Consider the following 25082-nt stretch of genomic DNA (forward strand, 5'->3'; position numbering starts at 1 on the left):
TATTTAACAAAAAATAAAGTTTAGCAGTATTATTTATAATTATACACAATTTTATAAGCGAAATTCAAATTTATTTGACATTAAATATTACTTCTAAATTAACTATTTCTTCTCAATCAAATTTTGAAATTTTGTTATAATTCAAAAATGAAATACCATAGATACTATAAATACAGCACGTATACAATATTATATTTCCTCAAAATTATAAAAATGTTGTTTCACCTGTTGAAAATTAGACAAGGGCCAATTGTACATCATTCCCCTTTAATATCACCACTTTTTAAGTTCATGTCACAAAATTACCAGGTAGAATATTTTTTTTTTATAAATAATTTATAAAAAATTAAAACATAATAACACATTTTACAATTTGTTGTTTTTTTTTTTTGAAAAAATATATATTAATAATAATATGTATTTTGTATAGTAATAATTAATAAGTAAACATGTAGTATACTAGCTTGACAAAAAAAAAAAAATTATAATAATGAAGTATACATGAATACATTTTTCATCATAAATAATACTGGTCTAGAAAAGACCACAAAATAGAATCATTTATTATTATAAAATAATTATAATTAATTGTTTCAAAGCTTTTGTAATGTTAATAATAATAATAAAAGAAATGTATAATAATAAATAAATCAAGATAATAATTGTATAACAATAATAATAATAATAATAATAAAATAGTGTTAGGCTTTAAATATTGTTCGTGTTTTTATTTAAGACAAAGATATTGAGCAGAAAGAATCAAGTGCCCCCTCCCTTTGTTTTTGGAATGTGAAAGGAGTGATAAATAATTAGTAATATGATGTCCTGCTAGAGTGCATGATTACATTTTACTGGGCACATAAATATAATTTTACTATAAGCAATTATTATGCTCAACAATAAAATCATACATCAATAAATAAAGGTACTTAAAAAATTAAGGAAATAATAAATTTAATAAAAACTAACTAAATTAAAAAAAAAATTTTACATAACTTGTTCAACCATTTTTGTTATTACAACCTTAATAAATAGTAATTTAATAATATTCATAATTACAGACCAAGATGTAATGTGGTCTTGTAATTCTGGACACGTAATGATCTTGGACTTACAGGCTTTTTATGCTTATATAAATTGAATAACTACCCTGTACAGTATGAGCATGTGTTTACATGTTTTCAAACTGATCAACTCGGCGCTTAGTATTGCCTTTTCTAATTTCACGCAGAGTCTTATATTTATCTCGTCCCTGGCGCACATTTTCACGATGAATTTTATCCATGGCAGTCTCCTTGGTATCATCTCGTGATTGAGCTAAGTCTTGTTTTAACATCTACACATTTATAAAATAAAATAAATTATATTATGTTATCAAGTAGGAATAATAATGATACAATTACCTTTAATTGATCTTGAAGTCGTTCATTGCGCTCAGCGAGGGTACGGCGTTCCTCTACTGGATCAACAATATCCATATCAGTGTCTAAATCTTGTGTTTCATGACCATTGACCATTTCATCATTATCCTCATTTTCATTTTCAGTGACATGATGATGCTTGGGGGTTACGGCAGCAGCAAGTGCTACAGCTGCAGCCTCTTCTTGTTTACGTCTTGCCTCTTCTACTTCCTCCTATTAAACAAAAAATAGATGTTAAATAACTGTACTGATTGTATTAGCTTGTTAATAATTTAAGTGTTAAGTGAAGACTGTAATAGTATAGACTAGAACAGTGGTTCTCAATCGGGATGACATGGATCCAGCTGAATGGTGGCACAAAGTCTCCACGGGGAAAAATAAAAAAAATTTTTTTCAAAAATAATCATATTGTTATTTATTTATGTAAATAGCATACCTCAAAGTTTGTATCTGTATTTTTCATTTTATTATACCTTTATTATTTGTTAATCTATTCAATTAACATACCTTTAGTTTTTTTAACGAGGAAACAAGGAAACTAGTCATTAGGATATTATAATTTAAAAGTTAAGTTTTATACCATGATACTAAAATTACAAGAAATGTCGATTATGAAAATGCAACAAGTCTCAAGTACCAAATTGAACATGGTGATGTCGATGTGTATTTATTATAAAACGAAAGACTTTCATTTAAATTTTAAAAATGTACCATTTAGTTAGGTTGCGTTTATAATATTTTAAGCTATTAATTTAAAATAAATATATATATTAATAAACTAACTTGTAAACGTTTCGTTTCTTCGTCTTTAGTTTCAACTTCAGATTGAATACGCATTACTTCTTCTTGTTTAGCTTTGATCTCTTCTTCTAATTTGGCTCTCTCTACTGCTTCCATATTCTTTGATTCTTCTAAACGTTCCATCATATTTTGAAGTTCGTTTTGTCTTTTCTCAAGGTCTTCTTTAGCTAGTTGAAGTTTATTCAATTGCTCCTCCAAACGACGAATCATATCCTAAAATGTTTTTAAAAATATTTATTAATACAATATAAATGTATAATAATATAGTTTAGAGTACTTGAGCACTGAGCAAATCTTGTTCACGTTTAGAAATTTCTGCTTGCATGACTTTCAAGCGTTCTTCATATTCTTGATGTTTTTTTTCAGCTTTTTCCCTAGCAGCTATTTCTAGTTGAAGTTTCTCTCTAAAAAAAAATTTTATCTTAAATGTTGGTTGTTACATTATACAACAATTTATTAAAAAAAAATGTTGATTACCTTTGTTGTTGTTTGGCAAGTTTTTCTTCCCTTGCTTGGGCTTTCATTTGTTGTACATCAATTGTATCAGGTTTACGTCTCCTCATGTACAATTCATGATTTCCCATACAAAGAGCCAAAATACGTTTGTTAATACGAACACGTGGTGCAAAGAATACAAAGTCAGGAGCTTTCTTGTCAATAGGTTTTATGATAAACTTTCTATCATTGAATGAAATATTACGGATTTCAGACCAAGGAAAGCCAATCTTTGGAGTTAATCTAGAATAATAAATGTTTAAAAATAAAATAATATTTAGTTTTTAGTCTTAACAAAGTTTCTTAATAAGTTTCTTACTTATCATCCTTTTCATATATATTGAGACCAAGGGCGTCAACACCCAAAAATAATTCAGTTCCTTTTTTGTTGAGAATGTCAAAGTAGTTAACTCCATACATTTCAAGATCTTGGGCGATTTTCAAATATTCCATCATGGCATCTTCTCGCATCATGCCTCTATGTTCATGCCACCATGTAGTTATGCTAGACTCCCATTCTTCACGTGTCATTTTATGTTGATCCATAACACTAAAATTATGTTCATATATAATTTAAATGTACAATAATTAATATATACTATTAACAATTTACCGTTGTGGTAACAAGCGATCATTAGTAAGAAAACCAGGAGTATGAGTGGGTTTGTTGAAATCACCATGCCTTGCTTGAACAGCATATGAAGCAAGTAATACAGATGTTTCTGACGGACAGTAAATTTCATCAGATAAAATGGCATTTTTCACCTAGAAATAAGATATATTTTTAAGATTAAATACTAAAAAAGAACAATAAGTATTAGTATCTTCAGTAATAAAAAGTGGGCAAGTGGATGTCGCTCTGCTGTACAGTAGGTTACAGGTGGGTTGCTGTAATGTACTCTAACTAAACGTACTCTACTCTCACTATTCATATTCATGAATGGTGTTAAATTTGGATTCAATGATATAATATCATTGTATAAGAAAAACGATTCTGAGCGAAAACGGTCAGCCTATGATATTACCAAGTATATTTGATGATATTATTGTGAATAAAGTCATTTATATATAACCTATTTACGTGGAACCTTGTTTTAAATTTTAAAATCCGTGAGTAACTAGTAAAGGCGCATTCACAGTTACGTCGTGTGTCGTGTCGTGCGAGAGCTTGGTTATTATATGGTTACGACTGGTAACCAATATGGTTTAAAAGTTGAGCAGTAGTCAATTCTTGGTATACTTGGTTGCAACTTGGTTATTACATGAGACCAAAAAAGTAATATCCAATGACAATACGATTTGATCGACACGACACGACACAGCTGTGAATGCGCCTTAAGTATGAAATTATGTAAGGAGGCTATTTGTATTGAGATAAAAATGCAATTGTTATGGAATGTAATTGTTGGCGAGTGTTTTTTTTCCGTTTTATTATGGCCCGGTCAAAAATAAACCACCCTCTCAAAAACTGGAATGACGCCACTGTATAAGATACTAAGGTTACAAGCGCCACGAGCCGAGCCACGCGTCATGGGAAGCCGGCATAATAGACGCCACACCCGCATTTATTATAAGACAAAATTTAGTATGTACGTTGAGCAGCTTTTGTTTTATTTTGATAATTTCAAAATAAGAATAAAATCTATTGACTATAAACCAATAAATTTATGATAAAAATCGTTTTATTTGGAGGCGTTTTTGATTCTTTAATTCAGAAGCAAATTATGACCAATTTTAATTTTAACATTTTACACATTAATAACTAGCTTTAAAATTAAAGTTTTTCAATAGGTATGTCAATTAACTTGTAATATTATTTTACGAAACTAAAGTGAACTGTTGAACTGCTAAATCTGCTAATAGCAGACTCCATGTTCCGTACTTGTAAGATAGAGAAAATACGAGATTGGCGGAGGCGTCCTCAAATAAAATGTATACTAGGTAGAGGGTAATTAGTACATATTTTCTTAAATATTATTTCGAAGAAAAGTACAATGACTACAAATTTATTTAAATTTGTTTATTTTAGATTCTGATCAGAGATATATTGTAACACTTTTTGGGATAATAAAAGATTTAATCAGAATTTTAGTTTTTATATATTGGATATTAAATATTAATGTTACTTTAAAGAAGATATTTTCAAATTTTAAACATTTCACTTTGAGTTTGACATTTTGCACATGTTTTTAAAGAAGATAGGACAAAAATGGTATGACTAAATTATTATTGCGGATACACGGTATTGTGTACAGTATTGGTGAACACGAAGAATTGTTACGCTTACGCACTCCAATTTTTCTAATAAACCACCTAAAAATTCCAAAGAATGCCTTAAATTTTGACCATACATTTTCACTCAAAGTAAGCTCTATGGCTGTCAATTATATTCTTCATTCTGCATGACATGTATCAAATTATCGTAGTAAGTAAGTACTCTAAATTAATTATATATTAATAATAAATTAGTATATCAATACCAAAATTTCTCAGGAAATGATTATATTTCCATGAATTAGCTGTTTCTTAATTTTTTAATTAAAATTTAAATAACTAGGTCAGTGGTTCTCAACCTTTTTTGATTCACGGCACACTATTATACATCACAAGTTTTCACGGCACACTCACGCACTTGACAACCACAACAACTTCGGCAACTTCGCCGAAGTCATTAATTATCGCCACGCGCCTATCGTGTCACGTATCGTCTTATCTGCACAATTGGTGCACAGTTAGTCAATTGATATTTTCAATATATTTCTGAAGAAATTGTACAGTTTTCAATATTTAATGACATTTCTCGCAGCGCACCTAGACAATCTCGCGGCACAGTAGTGTACTGCGGCACACCGGTTGAGAACCACTGAACTAGGTATTACTAAATGTATTAAAATATCGTTAAAGAAATATTATGCGAACATTTTGTTTTATATCTATAGACTGTGCATGACTTACTATAAACAAATATTTGTAATATTTTCTATACCTCATGAAGTCATGAATCATACATAAGAGGTTTTTTTGCCAATTAAATAGTTCGGTACAAAAAATTTAAAATCTTATCATCTATACATTACTAAATAAATTGTTCTTTTTTTAATAGAAATTAATATTGATAGTAGTTTAAATATTTCGCAAATAGTCATAAATAGGAATTACATTTCAGAAGTATACTAATAATTTTAAGGCACAATAGGTAAAACATTAATTATTGGAGCTTTTAAACAAAACAATAGTAATTGATATAATTATACTCGGAACGTGTATTAGTTGAATGAAATATAAAATTAAAAATTTAATTATTACTCATTACTTTATTATGATAGGTACATATTTATCTTTATAGTACCTACCATATTACGTGGTTAAATTGATACGCCAATATTAATTTTATGTAAGAATGTATAATTTGTAATACTATAAAATTATTACCTGTAAGTAGAACAATCTCAAAGTAATATCTTGTATAAGTTCTTCTGCGACATCTTCTGGATAGAATTTGGCTCGGAACTTGAATTGAAGTGGGTTTTCCTTCTTAACATCTTGGCTCATGACCTAAAGATATAAAAGAAATTAATTAATATAGAATAATTTATTTGATTTACAGCAAGGTAATGTGCAAATTCAAATAATAATAAATTATGGTTAAATGTAACGATAACTTATCAGTTAAAAATAATACATGCTACGAAAACAAATAATAATAATTATTATAGGATAATTATATTTCATAATATTATATAACTATTTCCAATGGTTGTTAAGGAACAATAAAAAGTAATTTCAATAAAATTCAACGACAGTTCAAATTTGGTTAAATACTTAAATACAATTTTATATTTACATAAAAAATTCAAATTATAGCAACATGTTACAAATTAACTATTTGAGGAATTAGGAAAAATATTTAATTATTTAAATGTTATAATTAATTGTATAATGATGAAGTCTTATGAATACGCTTTGTAAGGGAATACGTGATATGCTATTACGTTACTCCGATTATACCACTAGGTATAATATATCCAAATTATCTAACGGACAATAAAGAAAAATTGTAATAGTGAAGATTAGTACTATAGTAAAAAGTTTTAACCTAAAGAGAACATTTTCGAAATAATGTCACATCTATTTTGTAAACCATTAAATAATGAAGAAATTTAAAAATACAAGAAAACGTAAAACGTCGTAGGTAGAAATGTGTGTAATAAAAGAATATGACAAAATATCCAAAATATTTTCCTACTTATTTGTAATAGATATTTAATCTCTAATAATAACCATAGGTCCTAGACCTCGTATTTTCGATATTTATAATGGAATTTTGTAATATTCTTATTATTAAGATAATCATAATATGTGAATATAATATCCGGGTTTAACTACTGATTGTCAACAAATTTGTTGTGCTCTAGTCCATATACTCCTCCGTCTTACAAGTGCATAATAACGTTTAGCTTCGTTAGCTACGATTTTAAAAATTATAAATAATAAATAATCTTAGTGTAAATTTACTTATTATCAAACACATAATCTGTGTTTTTAAGTTAGTTTTTGAAATATTTAAATTTTTAAATTGCAACATTAATACATTATACGTGCTCAGACCTTGATAAAAATCCAAATATCGTAAAATCAGATGTACAAACATACAAAAGTTTGATTACATATTTTGAGTTTGATAGGTCAGGTCAATCCACTACAATACTAAAACTAACGAAGCCAAACGTGAAATGATGTTCCCTTGCCTAAATTGAATTGAATGTTACGTACCTGTAAGACGAAGACACCAAATGATGGTGTGGCTTATATTTAAAGTTTTTTTTTAAATATTTTTTTCATTTCAAAGTCATACAATTTAGAATAATAAGAAGTGGGTGGTGAAACCTAGCTAAAAAAAAATTACAAAAAATAATTTTTCACATAATATAAAGAATAAAAATTCCTCTGGAAGAACTCGAAGATGTTAATACTTAAAATTTTAAGCTCTTTATTAATTCTAAAAATTAAAGTAGATTGTTTATCATAACTTTAATACATCATACCATCAATTTCTATATGTAGCTAATTGCTAAAAACATAAAAATGTCATAAATAATTATCTTAATAGATAATCATATGCAAGGAAAAATTTGAAAAACCTTCATTAAAAACCTAACATTTTATTGTTGACCTTGAAAAGAATTTGTGCCATGAAATAGTGACGAGAATAAAAAATACGTTTTAAACATATACAAAACTCGAACGTGAATTTCTTAGGAAACATAACTGATTTTCCAACACTTATGCTATGACTACAATTAAAATTAAGAAAATATAACGAAGGTCGAGATCGTGACCTCTACGGCTTCTACGTGAGGACAAAATATAATTTTTTCAATGCGTAACCAAGTAGATAAATGATAAGTAATTTCTTGGATTCACATATTTCACGGATATTAATATTATGTATAATTAAAATTACAATACAGACTATATTACTATTACGATTAAAAGAAAGTAGAACAGTCTATAGTCAACGAAATACACACACGCAGCTAAATCATCGTTATAGAGAAGTATATATTATTATCATCACCTGAACATGTTCACACAACCAGTTCTTTAACCTCGGTTCATATATTATATTTTTATTAATTTATTAATACACACAAATTACATTTTTATTTTCATATTAATGTTTGTTAAACAAAAAGAATAGTATATTTTTTTTTTTTAAACAAATAGTATAATTTTACTTATTATTTGGAATAAATAAGATAGTTGATTTATAATTTATATTTAACCAGTGTTAATAATTTGGATTGAAAAAATGGAAAATTAAATTTTTATTGTACATCAGTTGTTACCGAAACAGTAAAATAGAAAGACATATTGTGTTGATTTAATTCAATTGTTTATGTAAAGGTTTACTAATAATACAAATTACATAGGCATATAAGGAAACTAGGTACATAAATATAATATTCACTGTATAACACAACTATATGTGTGATGGAAAACCATAAAAACAAATTAAACAATGTGGGTAAACTCATTATTATAATGTCAGCAATTGTTTAGCGAAGGACACTAACAATACAAATGGTCAGTCGGAAAATTAGAATGACTGTAGGGATACACGCGAAAAAAAAAACAGAATAATATTATAAATATGATTATAATATGTGTATGTGCGTGTATGTAAGCTAAAATAATGTATGAATATATTGGGTTGATCAAAGCAATACTTGTAATGCTTATCTAATAGTACGTCGAGTGTTCAAGAGGAATGCACGATACCTGTAACCAATATTTATGTCTTGGATCAAAATAATCAATGGATTCTTCAACAATTGATTTCCTGTTCCATAAATTCCATATTTTTTTGCAAATATTTTCAGGCTGCGCATGTAAAGTAAGATATTATATGAACATTTTATTACACTAGCAGAAATACAAGAACGAATAAAAAGTAACGTGTGATTAATACTAACAATACGACTAATTGTAATTTTTCTAAAGTAGTTTAGCATAATCAATAATCATAAAATCTTAAGTTATTCACACAGACATAATTTTCTTAGATGGTAGCCCTTATTAAAAGATTATTGATTACAATAAATAACGTATTTAAAAAAAGTATAATTATATACGTAAAATATAATCAAACATATAAAAATTACCCGGCATAAAACATTTCAAACGTGTTCATTTACCAAATATTTATATATATGTGCCACCCAGTGATGACAATTTTAACTTGAGAAGCTTGAATACACAATATGCTAATTACGTAAGAGATCTCAACACCACTTACGTTTTAGTCACCTTTAAGGTTTAGAAGATTAGCGGATATAGTACACTCCGGTAATACTATAGAAATTGGTATTAAAATCAAAAAAAAAATAATAATACAAATAGATGCAGTGGTGAACTCATGAAAAAACTTTGAAAACAATTGAAATCGTCTAAAAAAATTACTTCGCACTATTTGAAATTTAAAATCACATTTTTTATCATCTAGGATACAGAATTACAGATATATAGATATTTATCAATTTGAAAAGCATAAATCATTGCAATCGAAAAAATATTCTGATTATGTTATTAATATTAAATTTTAAGTACTCATAAAAAAAAATTACGAGTAAAGGTTTAAAAGAGTCTATTGAATAGTTATGAGTAATGAGTAATGACTAATGAATATAATATGAGTAACCTTGTGAGTATCAACAGATTTCAAGTCATAATTTAAATATTACAGGTTCTACTAAAAATAATTTAAAAATACCAGTCTCAGTTGAAAATTTCAACTAACAATTATCAGCAACCCATGTTGGTCAACAATTGTAAGGTATTGTAAAGATGGATCATAAGAAAAAAACATGATTAAAATGCATGATATTAAGATTAAATGGGTATATTTAATAACATTTCAAAAATTCAAACACGGTATAAAAAAATTAAAAAAACGATATCTTCAAAGCATCACCAACTATCGACTCGTAATATATAATAACTATATAATTTTAATCGAATTATGAATTTATAAACATTTTTAATTTCTTCACTCGATAGGTAAACAGTAATTTATCAACCGAAAAAAACAAACTATTATAAATCATTATCTATTTTACTCAAGTTAAATTCCGAAACCTTATTTTGTTATTGATCAAGACCCAGTAATAACACTAAGTCCGAAAGAAGTTCTTCGGGACACCAGAACACGAATTCCTAAACAGGGAAAGCCCTGAAATATTAGACAAATGGCCCTAAACGGAATTCGTAGTAGAATCTTTCAAAAAACTTTTTGTCTAGTAAATTGGTAAATAATATGATATGATTATTAATGAAGTACAATGTTGAACACAAATCAAATGATTATTATTTCTGTAACTTAATATTAGTATATACTATAATATGTGGCAATACTATATACTGTAATAATAGTATATACTGTAATAGGTTATAGGTATAGAATGATAGATGATATAATTTATTCATCACAAAAATGTTGTTCAAGGAATTGTTGGAAAGAAATTCTCTGTTTATCCTGTAAACAGTTATTGATCATAAATCATAATATTATACTCATTCAACATTTTCCGCGCTTTCCTCAATGTTTACTGTTGTATGTGGTTCTTTTTATGAACGTGTAGTTTATACTGATGGGCAATGATGGCATAATACCACACGCGATTTTGCTGGCACTTAGTGACCTTGACACAATGATGTATCTTCGTTTTAGAAAGTAGTATACGGTATGTTCGCGAGACAAGGCCAAATATCGAAACGCTCCGACACTTGGTAATTCTGTAAATGCCTGAGAAATGCTATTGGAATAATTTATCAAAAATATATTCCATTCAGTCTTCCTCACTTTCTGTTGATTAAAAGATTTGAAAAATGTGCAATCAATATTACGTCTTTACGCAAAAGAATACCTACCTAAAAGTTTACCTTTACAACTATATACGTTTTTGAATTTGAATCAAAAAACATTTACGAATATCTAAAAGAAAAAAATGCACACTTATATGGTAGGTTAGTGTTAGAAGTGAATATAGAAACCACGTTGACAATAATTCAAAGAGAAATCGGTGTTTAGCCGTCAATTATAATGGATACATCCGGTTTAACCGGGCTTTTTAATTAATATCGAAAGTCACGGAGATTGAATATAGAGGAAAAATGAAAAATGAAACATTCATTAAAGGTAATATTTTTTTTAAAATATCGAGGCTAAAAGCATACAAAATTGTTATTAGGCAACAATAAAAAAAAAAATCATGCATTTCTAAGTTTCCAATTATTTAAGCACTCGAAACATTTAATAATTAAATTTAAATAATTTAACGGTTAGTTGTGTAATTTTTATTGTCTACCTCTTTTCTAATCCTCAGTTGAACCTTAAGGAGAATATTATATATTATCTACTATAGAGAATAATATAAATTTTCTTCAAGTTTTATAAGTATATTTTTTTTAAATAAAACCAATTATTTTTATCGTTTTAACATACTTACAATTACTTTACATAAGAGTGTTTTAAAATATAAACCAATTTATACAGGTATACTAGTAATGTTATATTGAAAAAAAATCATTGAAGAACATGCGTATCTCAATATAGTAGAAACTATAACGCTTGAAAACAAATTCTTGATACTGATTAGAAAAAACTTATTTATAAAAGTCTCGTTATCAAACCTCTTATACAACATTAACAATAAAAGGAAAACCCATTTTTTTAATTTTTAGTATTAATATTTCATCATTATCAGAACACGATTTTCACAAAACACCTGTTGCATCTTTCGTCGGAGTAAGATAAATGTGAGCAGGTGGAGTAATAAAACTCAACAAGTGGCTATAATATTTCATAAACGATTATTATGTAAAACTACCGCTTGACAATATTAGTACCTAATAAAATGTGTTCCAAAAACAATGTCAAAAGTACATTATCTTAATTATTAAGTGTTGTTTGTTTGTTCAGTGATTAATGGAGATGTTTGCTTTTACAGGTCTACAAACTATTCATGGATTTGCATAACCTAATTGTTCGATGACATTAAACTGTGACTTTGGCACTAACGCATTAGTCACGCGTGCTGTACGAGTCTTCGAGAATGCTAATAGACAGTTTTTATGAAGCGGTTCGATCACAAATAGACAAGACAAAACTCGACAAAAACCCATAATATAATACCTACGGCTTGTCCCCAAGGTCACATGGTTTCAAATATACCTGTGCTTCGAAGTGTTAAACACCATCTGAGGTTTTACAATGATAATATAATACATAATACATCGATGCTGTTCCTATATAGTATCATCAGAAAAAAAACAATAAATCAACTGATACCTTTTTATACAGTTTGATCCAGGTCATATCGCCTTTGTTGTCAGTGTACTGCAGGCCGAAAAACCATACCTCCCTCAAGCCAATGGTTTTTACTACCTGATCGAATAGCTGTTTGCCGGTGGTAGTTTGCTGGATAGCAAACTCCAGCTCGGCGTCCATTGTGGTCACCCTCACGTTCATCTGAAACACGCAACGGTTGAAAAATTAATTTAAAAATGAAACATAATCCGACACACCAACATAATATCCTCCCTTCCGTTTACACGGTTCAATCCGTAACAATCGACGTTACAAAAATGTTTATGTTATACATATTATATACGTTATAAGTATTGTGTTTTGTTTTGGAATCTCCTAAATTGGCGGGAAACAAGCAGATAAAAACCGGTTGGCTATACACGTCATGCAGGCATATAAAATGTCTCTGCTGAATTTTTTTTTAAAATATTAATACTGTGATCTGTTATGAATTGGTAATAAACTATTATGTAAAAAAATCGTTGTCTGCAATGGCTATGAGTATTTAAAAATATCATCGTCAGTATTTAGACACGAATTGTTCTTCACGATATCCACAAAATTATGTTCGTTACATGTCTCAAGGACTTACAGTTTTTCCGGACACCATCTTGTCGCGGTAATTCTGAAAACACGATGCAGTAGCGGCGGCAGCAACAACACGCACAGACGACTAACGGGTCGCACAATCACGTAAAAACGATGTAGTTGGGATGCACACACGCAAACTGAAGAACACTAGACTACCGCACACACGTCCAGCTGACCGAGGGGATGAAAAACGGTCGAAAGAAAAAATTATTATTAATATCCGTTGCACATATTTTGTAACGCGGCGGCGATGAGAGCGGATGGACGCGACATTAACGGTTATGCAGGTGCTGGTACACTAGTAGACTAGCGAATTGGTGAGTGGTGACTAGTGACTGTAGAGCGTCTGAGGCCTGAGCGCCGGGCGGCCGGGAAGACGGACCGAGTTAACCGCTGCTACGGCGGGCTGGGTTTTGACGGGTAAAAAAAACGGCGGAGGACAGGGCGTGGCCAAGTGACGATGGCGAAAGAGGTAGGGGAAACATACGATCAGAAACCGGTTATAGGAAGCGACAACGCCGCCGCCGGCTGGCACTGTACCGCCACCTGGTTTCGGGCCAAGGTGCGTTGTCGCAGTGTTGCGGCGGTTCGTCGTTCGTCCGCTGATAGCCATACCGTAACTACTTTACGAAGCCCTCAATGACAGTTTAAACAATATTTATACACGTTTTTCCTTCCATCGTGTTAACGATCGAGATACTTGGAATTTTTTACCAAGCCATTCATAATCATAAGTTTACGTCATAGATAAGGTGGTACGTGACGATCAACTTACTTGTTTGGATAATCCCCCCTCTCACTATCCAACTGTTCATCGCTAACTAGTACAACATAGTCTATAGAGTTGTACAACTTAATGTTTCATGTAATCCACAGAATTACAAAAAAAAAATTACTCAAGAGGTGATTTATTTGGTTGGGTTATATTATAACAATATATTAAATATATAGAGTATTGATATAACGAACGAGATTCTGTAGTCTACAGGTTCGAAGTTATACCTATTTACGCAAGAAAAACCCTAAAAATATAAATTAAATCAAGCTAAACTTAATATTTACAAGGCGCATTCCTAAAAAATGAGCTTATTTCAATGATAATTGAACCCAGTACTTGTACATTTTTGCTTTTAATTTATGTAGCATCTAAAATATTTTTCCTTTAAATATTTAATAATGTTTCGATTTGTTAAAGAAATCTAAGTTTTTTTTATTACTTATTAATAAGCAGGAATTGGATTTTATTGCACTGTAATTTGAATTGAAAAATCTTAAAACATACAATATATTATAATATCATATTATATAATATTCTCAAAATAAATATAAAAATGTTGTCTAAGGGTATTATTATTTATAATAATTATTATTGTACAATAATATAAATTAATATTTTTGTTAAATTATTAGTCGTTTCTTGAAGTAAATTTTATGAAAAAAAAATTATTTATGATTTGTTTTATATAAGTATAGAACATAGTGTTAGCGGTATACCTTAAGAGGATGTCAGTGCGCTATTTGTTTTCTCTCTTTGACCCACGCGCAACATAGACAAAACGCATTTGCGCAGAATCGTTTTTTCTATGTTTTTAAGTAATCTTAGAGTAAAATCACCCATCACAAAAAAGATAGAGAATAATATTTTCGAGGGAATGTCATATCGATTTTAGATTTTATTGTTATTTGACTTTATATTTGAGTTTCAAAATAAACAAAAAAATGTTGTACATTTAAATGATGTTTAAATTGTTTTGAAACAATATTTAGAGATATCGATATGACATTCCCTCAAAAATATTATTCTCTATTTTATATCTTTTTTGTAATGGGTGATTTTACTCTAAGATTACTTAAAAACATAGAAAAAACGATTCTGCGCAAATGCGTTTTGTCTATGTTGCGCGTGGGCCAGAGACAGAAAACCAATAATGCGCTGACATCCTATTAAGAGGACGTGATAACCGCATGTGTTGTCTCCCTCTTACAAGTGCTTACCATAGCAAATTGTACGCTCAGCAGAACTCGTGAAGCTCCGTTAAATAGAAAATTAGAGTGAATTAACCTCTTATAAAATTTAAAGGTAAGATTATTATTTAGGCAATATCATATGCTTTTTGTTATATTTTAATTTTAAAGCGAGTTATGAGTATTTTAAGATGTACAATTTACAATTTTAAAATACTCATAACTCGCTTTAAAATTAAAAAATAATAAAAAGCATATGATATTGCCTAAATAATATTCTTACTTTTAAATTTTATAAGAGGTCAATTCACTCTAATTTTTTAACTAACGAAGCTACACGTGTTCTGCTGAGCGTACAATTTGTTTAAGACGGATACAACAACATATGCGGGTAGCACGTCCTCTGAAGATGATGTCAGCGCACTATTTGATTTCTCTCTCTGACCTATATGCACATGGCAAATTTATGTTTAGTAGAACCAACCCCCGTGTTGTTACTTTTAATACTATAGAGTGAATTCACGGCTTAAATATACAAGGTTATTACACATAGCCTATATTGTTATCAAACAAAAATAAAATGGCAGCGTAAAGGTACAGTCCATATCTTAGTATATAATATCAGAGTATACCCAGTATAGGTCGTCCCCTACGCTGACATTTTAATTCCTTAACGTGATAAAATTATAAAGTGGGGATATTTAAGCCACGAGTGAATTCACCTATTATCAAACTTTAAGTTAGGAACGTTACCTGTATCCTTATGTTGGCTATTTTATGATATTTTAATTTTTATGTAAGTAATAATCGTGTAAAATATTATAGTTATAAATGCTTATAAATTGTATAAAAATTGAAATATTCTAAAATATTCAACGTTGGGACACAAGTTCTTACCTTAAAGTTTGATAATAGGTGAATTCAACCTAATTTTTTAACTAACGGATCTACACGAGTTCAGCTGAGCGTACAATTTGCCATGTTATAGGCACTTGTAAGAGTTTCCAAATTTAAAGCTTCTAAGATTATCTAAAAATAAACTTAGATAACCATCTACCTAACTTATATTATTAGCACTAATAAGTAATAAACCTTAAACGGTAAAATATATAAAATAAAATATTATATTTTAATGCTTTACATATTGAAACAAATTCTATAAAATGTGAGCCTTGTAACTTGACTAACAATCAAGAAAATCATCATTAACTTTTATTGTTCAATAAAATAAAATTGACAATTTAAATACATTTTTGAAAGTAATTATTTATTTTATAAAAACTTGCATAGTTGCATATTGTGTATATTTTAATGGTCATTACCTAAAATTTAAGACTTAAAACAATTACACTTTAAAACTGTTCAAACACTATAAATATGATATTTGTAGTCATTTATGAAATTTAGAAACAAAAATAAATGTTAGTCACTAAGGAAACATCACCAGTTTTTTCATATTCATTTAAAATAGGCTCATTATGCACATTATGCAATGAGTTGTAATCAGGTTTTTAAGCACAGTTGAATTTATCTATAAATATATTTTCTATAAAAACTGAGTTGAAGACTGTAAAAAAAACGTAATAAATAGGCAAATAATTAACATTGCAATGAAATGAAAAATGCAAAATCAAGGCTATTATACAAACTGCAACGTTAAAAAAAACAATGTTTTAGAAAAATAAAAACTATAAAATAGGAACGATAAGCTTTACAATTACTATTTACTGTTCAAAGAATCAGTAAAATAGTTTGTAAATGTTTCAATAATAATATAAAAACAATAAAAGTAGTTTAAATATTATACTTGATCGTTTATTAAAATATGTTTAACCTATTTCATGTACCCACGAATTTCACATTTTTGAATTTCATAAAATATGTTACATTACTTACGTCATACACATATAACTTTTAAAAAGTTGTAAAATGATTCTATAATATTGTTCATATTATAATAATAACAATAATTAATACAATACTATAAGGCATTTTTATATTGATTTTTTAAAAACGGTAAAAATAAAAGTCCACTCTTGTGTATATAGAAAAGAAATGTCATCCAAGCAAGAACTTTATACTACTATGTGTCTATTAAAAGTAGGTAATTTGTTTTTTATATTTCAAAAATGAGGATACCATCTAATTAGTAAATAAGTAAGCTTATTTTAAATAATATGCATATAAAATATTCAGGGGGAAAACAATGCATGTCGCAAATAGAGATTACGATAAATTTCTGTTTTTTTAGACTGCATACAAAATGCTGGTTAAAAAAACTTGTTTTTAGAGCCGAGTGTACAACAATTACAGTAGGTTGCAAAGAAATTAAAATAAATTATTTTGCGAAGCTCGATCTATTTATTCCTTGAACTTTTTAATTGAAACTTTCTTAATAATTAGGATCGACACTTAATACTAAATATATGATAATCAACAACTATTAAAAATGAAAAAAAAAAGTTTTTGATATTTTCTCACGACGGGCGTGATTCCGGTATCTGAAAATTTCAAAAATCAAGTGAAGTATAAACAAAATTGAGTTTTGGAAGACAGCAATTTTATTCTTATAGGGTTTTTAGTATCCTAGTGGATATATATCTTAACCATAAGATTATTCCCAAACTCGGTACGTAACACTCAGTATACACAAAATTACGTCTTGAATCTAAAATAAATAAATAGATAACATTTTATAACAAAAGTAGTTGTAGATTTATTAACGATAGATCATTGTCAGTTTAAACGCCCAGTGAATAGCAAATCCCCGTTAATACGGGGATACCCCTTTTATACAAGACTGACTACAAGACCCAATTCAAAAACATTCATCGGAATCTAAAATCATCCCGGTACTACACAAAGGGGCGATAACAAAAAACATACGCTTACGATCTTGGCTCCCACAAGAAATCCTACTTCTATGCCAAACCTATCAAATTATGAGATGACACTGAAAACTCTTAACGGAGTCACGGCGATATACATTGCACACAAACTTTTCTTGTATATTTAATCCTATATATTAATTATAGTAACAAATTAGAATATACTTTTTCTTATTATATCACAAATGGTTAAAAACATAAACATATTGTTCTAATATTATCAAACTTTTGATAACATGCTATATGACGAAACATTTTAAACATAATAAATGTTTAAAAAAATTGATTCGTGATAGATAATCGGATGCAATAGTTAAATATATTTTAAAAATAATTATAAAAGAAAGGTGCTGCTTGGTAATCTTATTTGAGTATTAAAACATGAGGTGTAAAAATATTTTTTTAATGAGATTGATTTTACATTTTACATCCAATTAACATCGATTATATTAAGTTCACTAGGCAATGGGCGTGTAAAGATTACCCTACTCATCAGTTGATCATATTTTATTTAAATTGTATATTCAATATTGGAAGATAACATAGAAAAAAATTTTGTTACGCATTATTTGTTACACTTTTAGTACCTTACTAAGCAATAATACACAACGTAAACCAAATAGGAATTCACAGATAATAATTTGTTGAGTATACTTTTAAAAAAACATTTTCAATCCAGTATAACCAAAGAGGTAAAGTTAATAACATTTTAACATTCTTTAAAAACTGTAATTGTTAAAATATCATATAATATATTATTGAAGATTAATTTATAACTGGTATTTAATAAAATTAAAATTGGTTTAGTTAGAAAAATATAAAGAAATCCAAGAATATCAAACACAAATGCATAGTATAAGGATTTTAATCATCTTAAATGCCATTGTGGGTAAAATTTTTAAAATTTTTAATTAAAAAGAATTAATAAAATTAATCAAGATATCCTTTAAAAATAATTTCTTAGAAATGAGCTATTTATAACAATACAGTGTATACAATTAAGCGTTGAATTTATATCTATATAAAATTTAGTTTTAGATTTTAAACAAGACGTATAATTCACGCGATTCATGTTAATTTTTTTTATAATAATTATTAATTTAATACGAAAATATTAAAATGATACAATAGTACATCATAATTGAATATTATATTAAATTATAAGATGTATTGAATTATAAAAGGGGTCGCCAACGTTTTTCAATAAGTGAGCCACATCAAAAATTATAAGTAACTAGTGATCTACTACTATTTGTTCAGGTATACTATTTTTTATATTGTATTATAACATGCAGCATAATAATACATTGTATAATAATATTCATCTTACATAATTACTCCATTCAGAAAATTGTATGTTTTTCTTCGCTAATAATTAATAAATACTTTACTTTGTATATAAAGCGTAAAGGTGTGTTTAAGTCTTAAACTTAATGACTACGCACGTGATCAGCAGATATTAGTATAATTCATTTTTAAAAACATCGATCAACTTTCTTCTAAAGATCGATCCCTGCATTATACGATACTTATATGAATTTTATTAATATGATGCAACATTTCAGAGATACCTACATAAAAAGTTAACTACCATTAATCCGGCAATCCATCCCAATTTATAAGAATTGAGTTCATAAAATAAAACGGACTACTTGGTAATAAGTAATAAGTAATAACTAATAAGTAATAATAATAACGCTTCATTAGAATTTGTTAATTTGATAGCCTTCGAATAACCGGAAAAATGACCTATTAATATATTTTAATTTTACTTTCAATTACATTTATTTATTTTATAGTGTAAATGAGCATAAACATTCAATTATATATTTTAAAAATACATTCAATTTTTCATTAATTTCTAGCACAAATATATACAAATATATTTTCCATTGTTAAACCGACAAAAATGTTTATAAATAGTATTAATTTTTTTATTTTGAAATACCATTTTTGTTGAACCATTGTACCCAATTACTACAATATTACTGTATTACATATTACTGGTATAGGTTTACACGATTCGTAAATGTATTCATCAAAATCACCAAGGTACCAAGTCTTATTATAACATGGGATGTGGTAGGTAGATGACAGGGGGAATCACAGGAAGCAAGAGGATAGGAGCCGATTGTTGTACACGAGTAAGTTATAATATAGAATAACATTGTGGTTACTATAAATACATTAAAAACCATTGTTTAAAATGTAAATTGAGTAGGCCTTTACAAATCAGATCTTTTGTATTATAATAACACCTAATATTATATTATAACACTATGTCTATGTGGGTTGTATTATTATTACACTGTGAATATTAAACTCAGGGTTTTTTTTTGTATATGAAATAACAATAATATCAACAAAATGTACGTAAATATTTAATAAAAGTAGTTGATTAATAGTTTAATTATCACTTGTTTCAGAAAATTAATTTGCAGATAATTTAAACTATTGACACAATTATCAGTTTACTTCCTGTAGTTTACTGCTTAGGACACAAATCAGTATCAATAGGTAATTTTATTGGTGCATGATTGGTATTAAAATCTAAATGAGATAAATAATACTATTGTATAACCTAATAATACATAATGCACAAACTTAAGAGCAATAAATAAAATAATAAAGCACTAAGTTTATACTATAGTTTTGAAGTATTGAATGTTGATCAACAAATGTTAAACAAATTGATACAAATTTTAAATTAGAAGGTTTATACTGAATTAAAATGGTCAAGTACATAATTATATAGTGCTTGAACTAAAAAAAAACATAAGTTTTTCTCTATGTTCAAAATAAGATACAATTTATTTTAAATGTAGCATAACACTAGCAATCCATAAAATGAAACTATTATGCATTATATAATTGCTACTTATAACATTTTTCTTTTTTAATATGACGCCCATAAATAAAATATAAACTTAAAATTATCAATAGTTGAATATCTTAGTCAATAAAAGTTGAAAATTAAAATGGTATATTTTTAATATAATTTAATTTTAAACAACTAATAATAATAATAATAATATATATTTAACTGTATGGAAAATAATATTAGTCTCAGACATACTAATTTATTTAAGTTAGTAATAATATTATGTCTATAGTTTTTAAAGTGTAGACTGGTCAAATAACAAAAATGCAAATTACATAGAATCACAGCTCACCAGATGGTTACATATTATCTGTTGCCAACATAGAAGGGGTCTTTAAAATGTTTTTTTTTAGAATAATTTTTTATACACATCCTAAAAAATAGCTATGCATATTACATACAAGCTATCACAAATAATATATTACTTATTTTTCATGTAAAATACAACAATTCATAAAGTTAAAAATGAATTTAGGACAAACATATCATTACATTTATACAGGCAGATCAAATTTAATTGACTATTATATTATTTGGATAACATTAGTTTTAAATGTATGATTGAATTATTCATTATATTATGACAACTTTATGTTATCAATACATTGAAAAGTAAAGTGACATGCATTTTTTTTTTAAACCTCTGTATTTTATTAATAGCAGCTTATTATAATTATTAAAAAAAATAAAGATGACTTACAGATTTTGGCATCTTGAATTGTAGTTGGAAGTGTTATGTGTATATGTTCAACATAAAAACCTGTAATAGTTCAAATGTTTTAGATAAGTGTTATATAAGGGTATATTAATTAGTAGTAAAAATGGCAATAGTGTAATACAATATCTATAGAATCAAAATAAATATTGAAATAAACTGGCAAAAAATATTTCTAGAAACTAGACAGTGTTTCATAATGGAGGTATTCTGAAACAATTTGTCTAGATTGCCTAGTCTTAAATTACCATCAATAATATGGAATACATAAAATACTAATTTACTAATGGTTTAAAATCGATAAGAGTATTTGAAACATTACACAATGTACCTAAAAAATGGCGATTTAATGTATTGGATTTCAAAAACGTACAAAACATGAAGGTAGGTACACATAAATAAAATATTCCGATTAGTTAAATTGTATAACGGATATGGTACTAAGCTTTTAATATTGATTATTAATTATCAATCGTAAATTCCATAGTACATTAAAAAATGCAACATGTAGGTACTGATAAACAGTTACGTCATAATCAAGTGCCTTGCCTATAATCTATATTTCATATACAATAATATAATATTATGCCTATATCCTACATATATACTATTATAATATGATATTATATTGTTTATTAGTATATTGTACACACTTCTATCTGATAATAACATAGTGTTCTTAGATTATAACCTCTAATATTAATCACTTATCATCGTCGGGTAAATAAACCGGAGATTTCAGATTTGGCGTATCGGTGGCGACTAGTGACGGGGACGGGCGGTTTTCGCTGAATCGCCGGGGAAACGCGCTATCTCCAAATCGAGAATTGAAAATCTTCGTTAATGTGAGTGTGACTGTGTCTCTGAGCGGGAAAGTGCCGATAACCGGAAGCGGTTAAAATGTGCAATAAAACGGTAAGCTCCATATCCGTTGTACACCTTCGAAAATCTCAACTCACCCCGGTGGACGTCGTTGTCGTCGTCTGACGATGATCCCACAGCAATTCGAACGCCTCAGTCGCCTCCTTCTCCGGTGTCCCGTACGATGTGCCGCTCGACGATGTGTGTGCCGTCAGCCGTGTGCGTCTCGACGCGGTATGACCCGTTCGAGTTTTATTTTTAATTTATTTTTTCACTTTTTTACGTTGAAATATTTTCAAAAATACATCACGCACGGAAATGGAAAAATGTAATCACGTCACGTTGACTGATGGTGTTGCGCGAATCAGCGAATGAACCCGGTCTGGATAATCACAACGGCTGGTGGCTGCACTGTCGTACAGCCCACGCCAGTGCGACCACAGCAAGGGGATTTAACGAAACCCCACGCTGCGCCACGACCGGGTCGACGTCGATTCATCTTGTTTCTTACAGTAGCTTGTAGTACAATATTTTTTTTATAGGTAATACACTAGTACGATACGAATGATATGAATATAGGAAATCGGAATATACTATTATTATACATATATTATATATAAATATACTATTTCCCGTTCCGTCTGCAGCAGCGTCGGGCGTTATGGGATTTTTGATTCTTTCACAATGATATATTATGTTGCATACTCATTTCGCCGCACTCAAAGATTATAATATTATTATTTATTACGGGAGAAATTATTCAAAAACCACGAATCCACGATTCCAACTTCACAGTGTCAGCTTCGTTAACATCTGGAAAATATATTATAATACATTAATAAATAATATCCATACCACTTTGACTGAAGGGTTGGGGATTGGAGTTTTATATAGCGGTAGGGATGTATCGCGCCCCAGTGAATTATTTTAGTGTGTGCCCCAATATATCTAAATAGTTAAATATGTGCATATTTTGACAACGCAATGTAAATCAGTAACTGACAACTGATGTTGTGGTATAATGTAGTTTATTTAATATAAAGAAATATGGTAATTTAAGCTAAGTAGTTATGCACGAGTGATTTTAAATATTTATTTCATATCCTTCGTATTTTTTGCACCAATAATTATTTAAATCACAATAAAATACAAACAGAATAATTCTCACACGTGACCATGTGGCTTATTCAACAATCTACAGTTAGTAATTTACGTGTGATACTTCAAAGGTTGGAAGTTTAGAACTTGGAACTGAGGATAGTGAACAGTTCACTGAACTAGGTAAAGTTGTACTGGACTAACTTCTGTCTACGACTGTTGTACGACTTCTCGAAACGGATTCTCTCGTAACCCCGCCACCCACCCCCACAACTCTCTAACAGAACGGCGGTCAGCGAACACTTAAAAATGTCCAATATGCAGGTCGTGCATTAAGAAATAATATGTATTATGATAAAAAAAAATTCACCTTATTAGCTATAGCCTATAGATTATAGTATTATTACAACCCCACTAATCACTATACACATTAATTATAGGAGTAGGTACACGTCTTTTACAGTGTTCAAAAAGTTTGGAAATGACCATTAGTTAGATTAATAAATTTAGACTAACTTTAATTAGACTAATAATTAAGATAATATGATAACACTACACATTTATTTGGTAAAATGTTAAATCACCTTATTAATTATGTCATAATATCGTTTATGAATCCTATAATATTAGTATATCTAAAGACAGTTTCCAAACTTTTAGAACATTTCATAATCCTGGCTACGCCAATGCTCTGTATATTATTACGTAGACACCATGGCTTAAATAAACATTTAATATTTAAGCCATGTAGACACTATATAATAACAATAATAAGTAGGTAGGTATTTAGAAAACAGTGTAATGTACTATTACAAACTAAAAACCGGGAAAGAAGCTCCACTATTTAATTAGTCTTAACTTTCAAGTATATCTCGGTATTAAGTGTCTATAGACTAAATTATACTTAGTAGCACATCAGAAGGAGGTGAGCTTTCAGGGTTTAGTCACTTAAAATAATATTAGATTAGGATAAATTTACATACCTAACTGACCATATAATATATTTGTTATAAAATGATGTAAATTAAATGACACTTTATGGTAAAAAAAATACCCCAATCTTTAACTCCAAGGAAAGTTTGTGGTAGAACATTTTATATAGTTTGTAATTCAGGGAGAGGGTTAAAAGTAAAAATTGCCCAATGCCTTAAATGATTGAAAACAACGATAATATTTTTCAAAAAAACACCGTGAATATTTACACAAAATCAGTTTTTGACAATATCGATTTACTGTATTTGTAGGTAATTAAAAACTAATAGAAATGTACGAAATGAAAATTGGATCTACTATTATTTTATATAAGCACTTTCCTGACATTATAAAATTTAAAAATACTTCAGCTTATTCTAAGTATTATTAATAGAAATTTAAAAGTTTGTTTTTAGTTTGTAGAACACTTTGAAAATTTGATAAATGTTTCCAACAACTTTCTCTTACAGCAATAATAAAATATTGTAAATATAAAGTCATAATTTTGTTTTTTATAAGTGTTTGA

General features: G+C 28.3%; 1 protein-coding gene across 3 annotated transcripts; it reads right to left on the minus strand.

Annotated features, from left to right (window-relative positions):
* Positions 1 to 14: 14 nt before the first annotated feature.
* Positions 15 to 22841, minus strand: LOC132950458 (moesin/ezrin/radixin homolog 1). 3 transcript variants are annotated; one of them, XM_061021935.1, is made up of 11 exons: positions 22585 to 22841; positions 21611 to 21670; positions 12568 to 12747; positions 6150 to 6272; positions 3331 to 3482; positions 3037 to 3267; positions 2700 to 2960; positions 2500 to 2626; positions 2205 to 2435; positions 1404 to 1634; positions 15 to 1336 (listed from the first exon to the last, which is right to left on the minus strand). In XM_061021935.1, the coding sequence occupies exons 2-11, from the start codon at positions 21620 to 21622 to the stop codon at positions 1172 to 1174; spliced, it is 1713 nt and encodes a 570-aa protein (XP_060877918.1). In that variant the 5' UTR covers positions 21623 to 21670; positions 22585 to 22841; the 3' UTR covers positions 15 to 1171. The 3 variants fall into 3 exon arrangements, with proteins under 3 accessions (XP_060877918.1, XP_060877919.1, XP_060877916.1); XM_061021936.1 differs by lacking the exon at positions 22585 to 22841 and adding an exon at positions 21957 to 22035; XM_061021933.1 differs by lacking the exons at positions 21611 to 21670; positions 22585 to 22841 and adding an exon at positions 13178 to 13551.
* Between the last annotated feature and the right edge of the window lie 2241 nt (positions 22842 to 25082).

The sequence above is a fragment of the Metopolophium dirhodum genome, chromosome 8, assembly GCF_019925205.1.
Source record: "Metopolophium dirhodum isolate CAU chromosome 8, ASM1992520v1, whole genome shotgun sequence".
Classification (NCBI taxonomy): domain Eukaryota; kingdom Metazoa; phylum Arthropoda; class Insecta; order Hemiptera; family Aphididae; genus Metopolophium; species Metopolophium dirhodum.

Bases quoted from the DNA above. Each gene is read 5' to 3' on its own strand.
- LOC132950458 (XM_061021933.1), bottom strand. The intron at 6,273-12,567 runs GTATCAGTTGAT...TTATATCTTTAG, and splicing joins GGATCAAACTGTATAAAAAG to GTCATGAGCCAAGATGTTAA. The intron at 3,483-6,149 runs GTAATAATTTTA...TCTTATTTCTAG, and splicing joins TGAGATTGTTCTACTTACAG to GTGAAAAATGCCATTTTATC.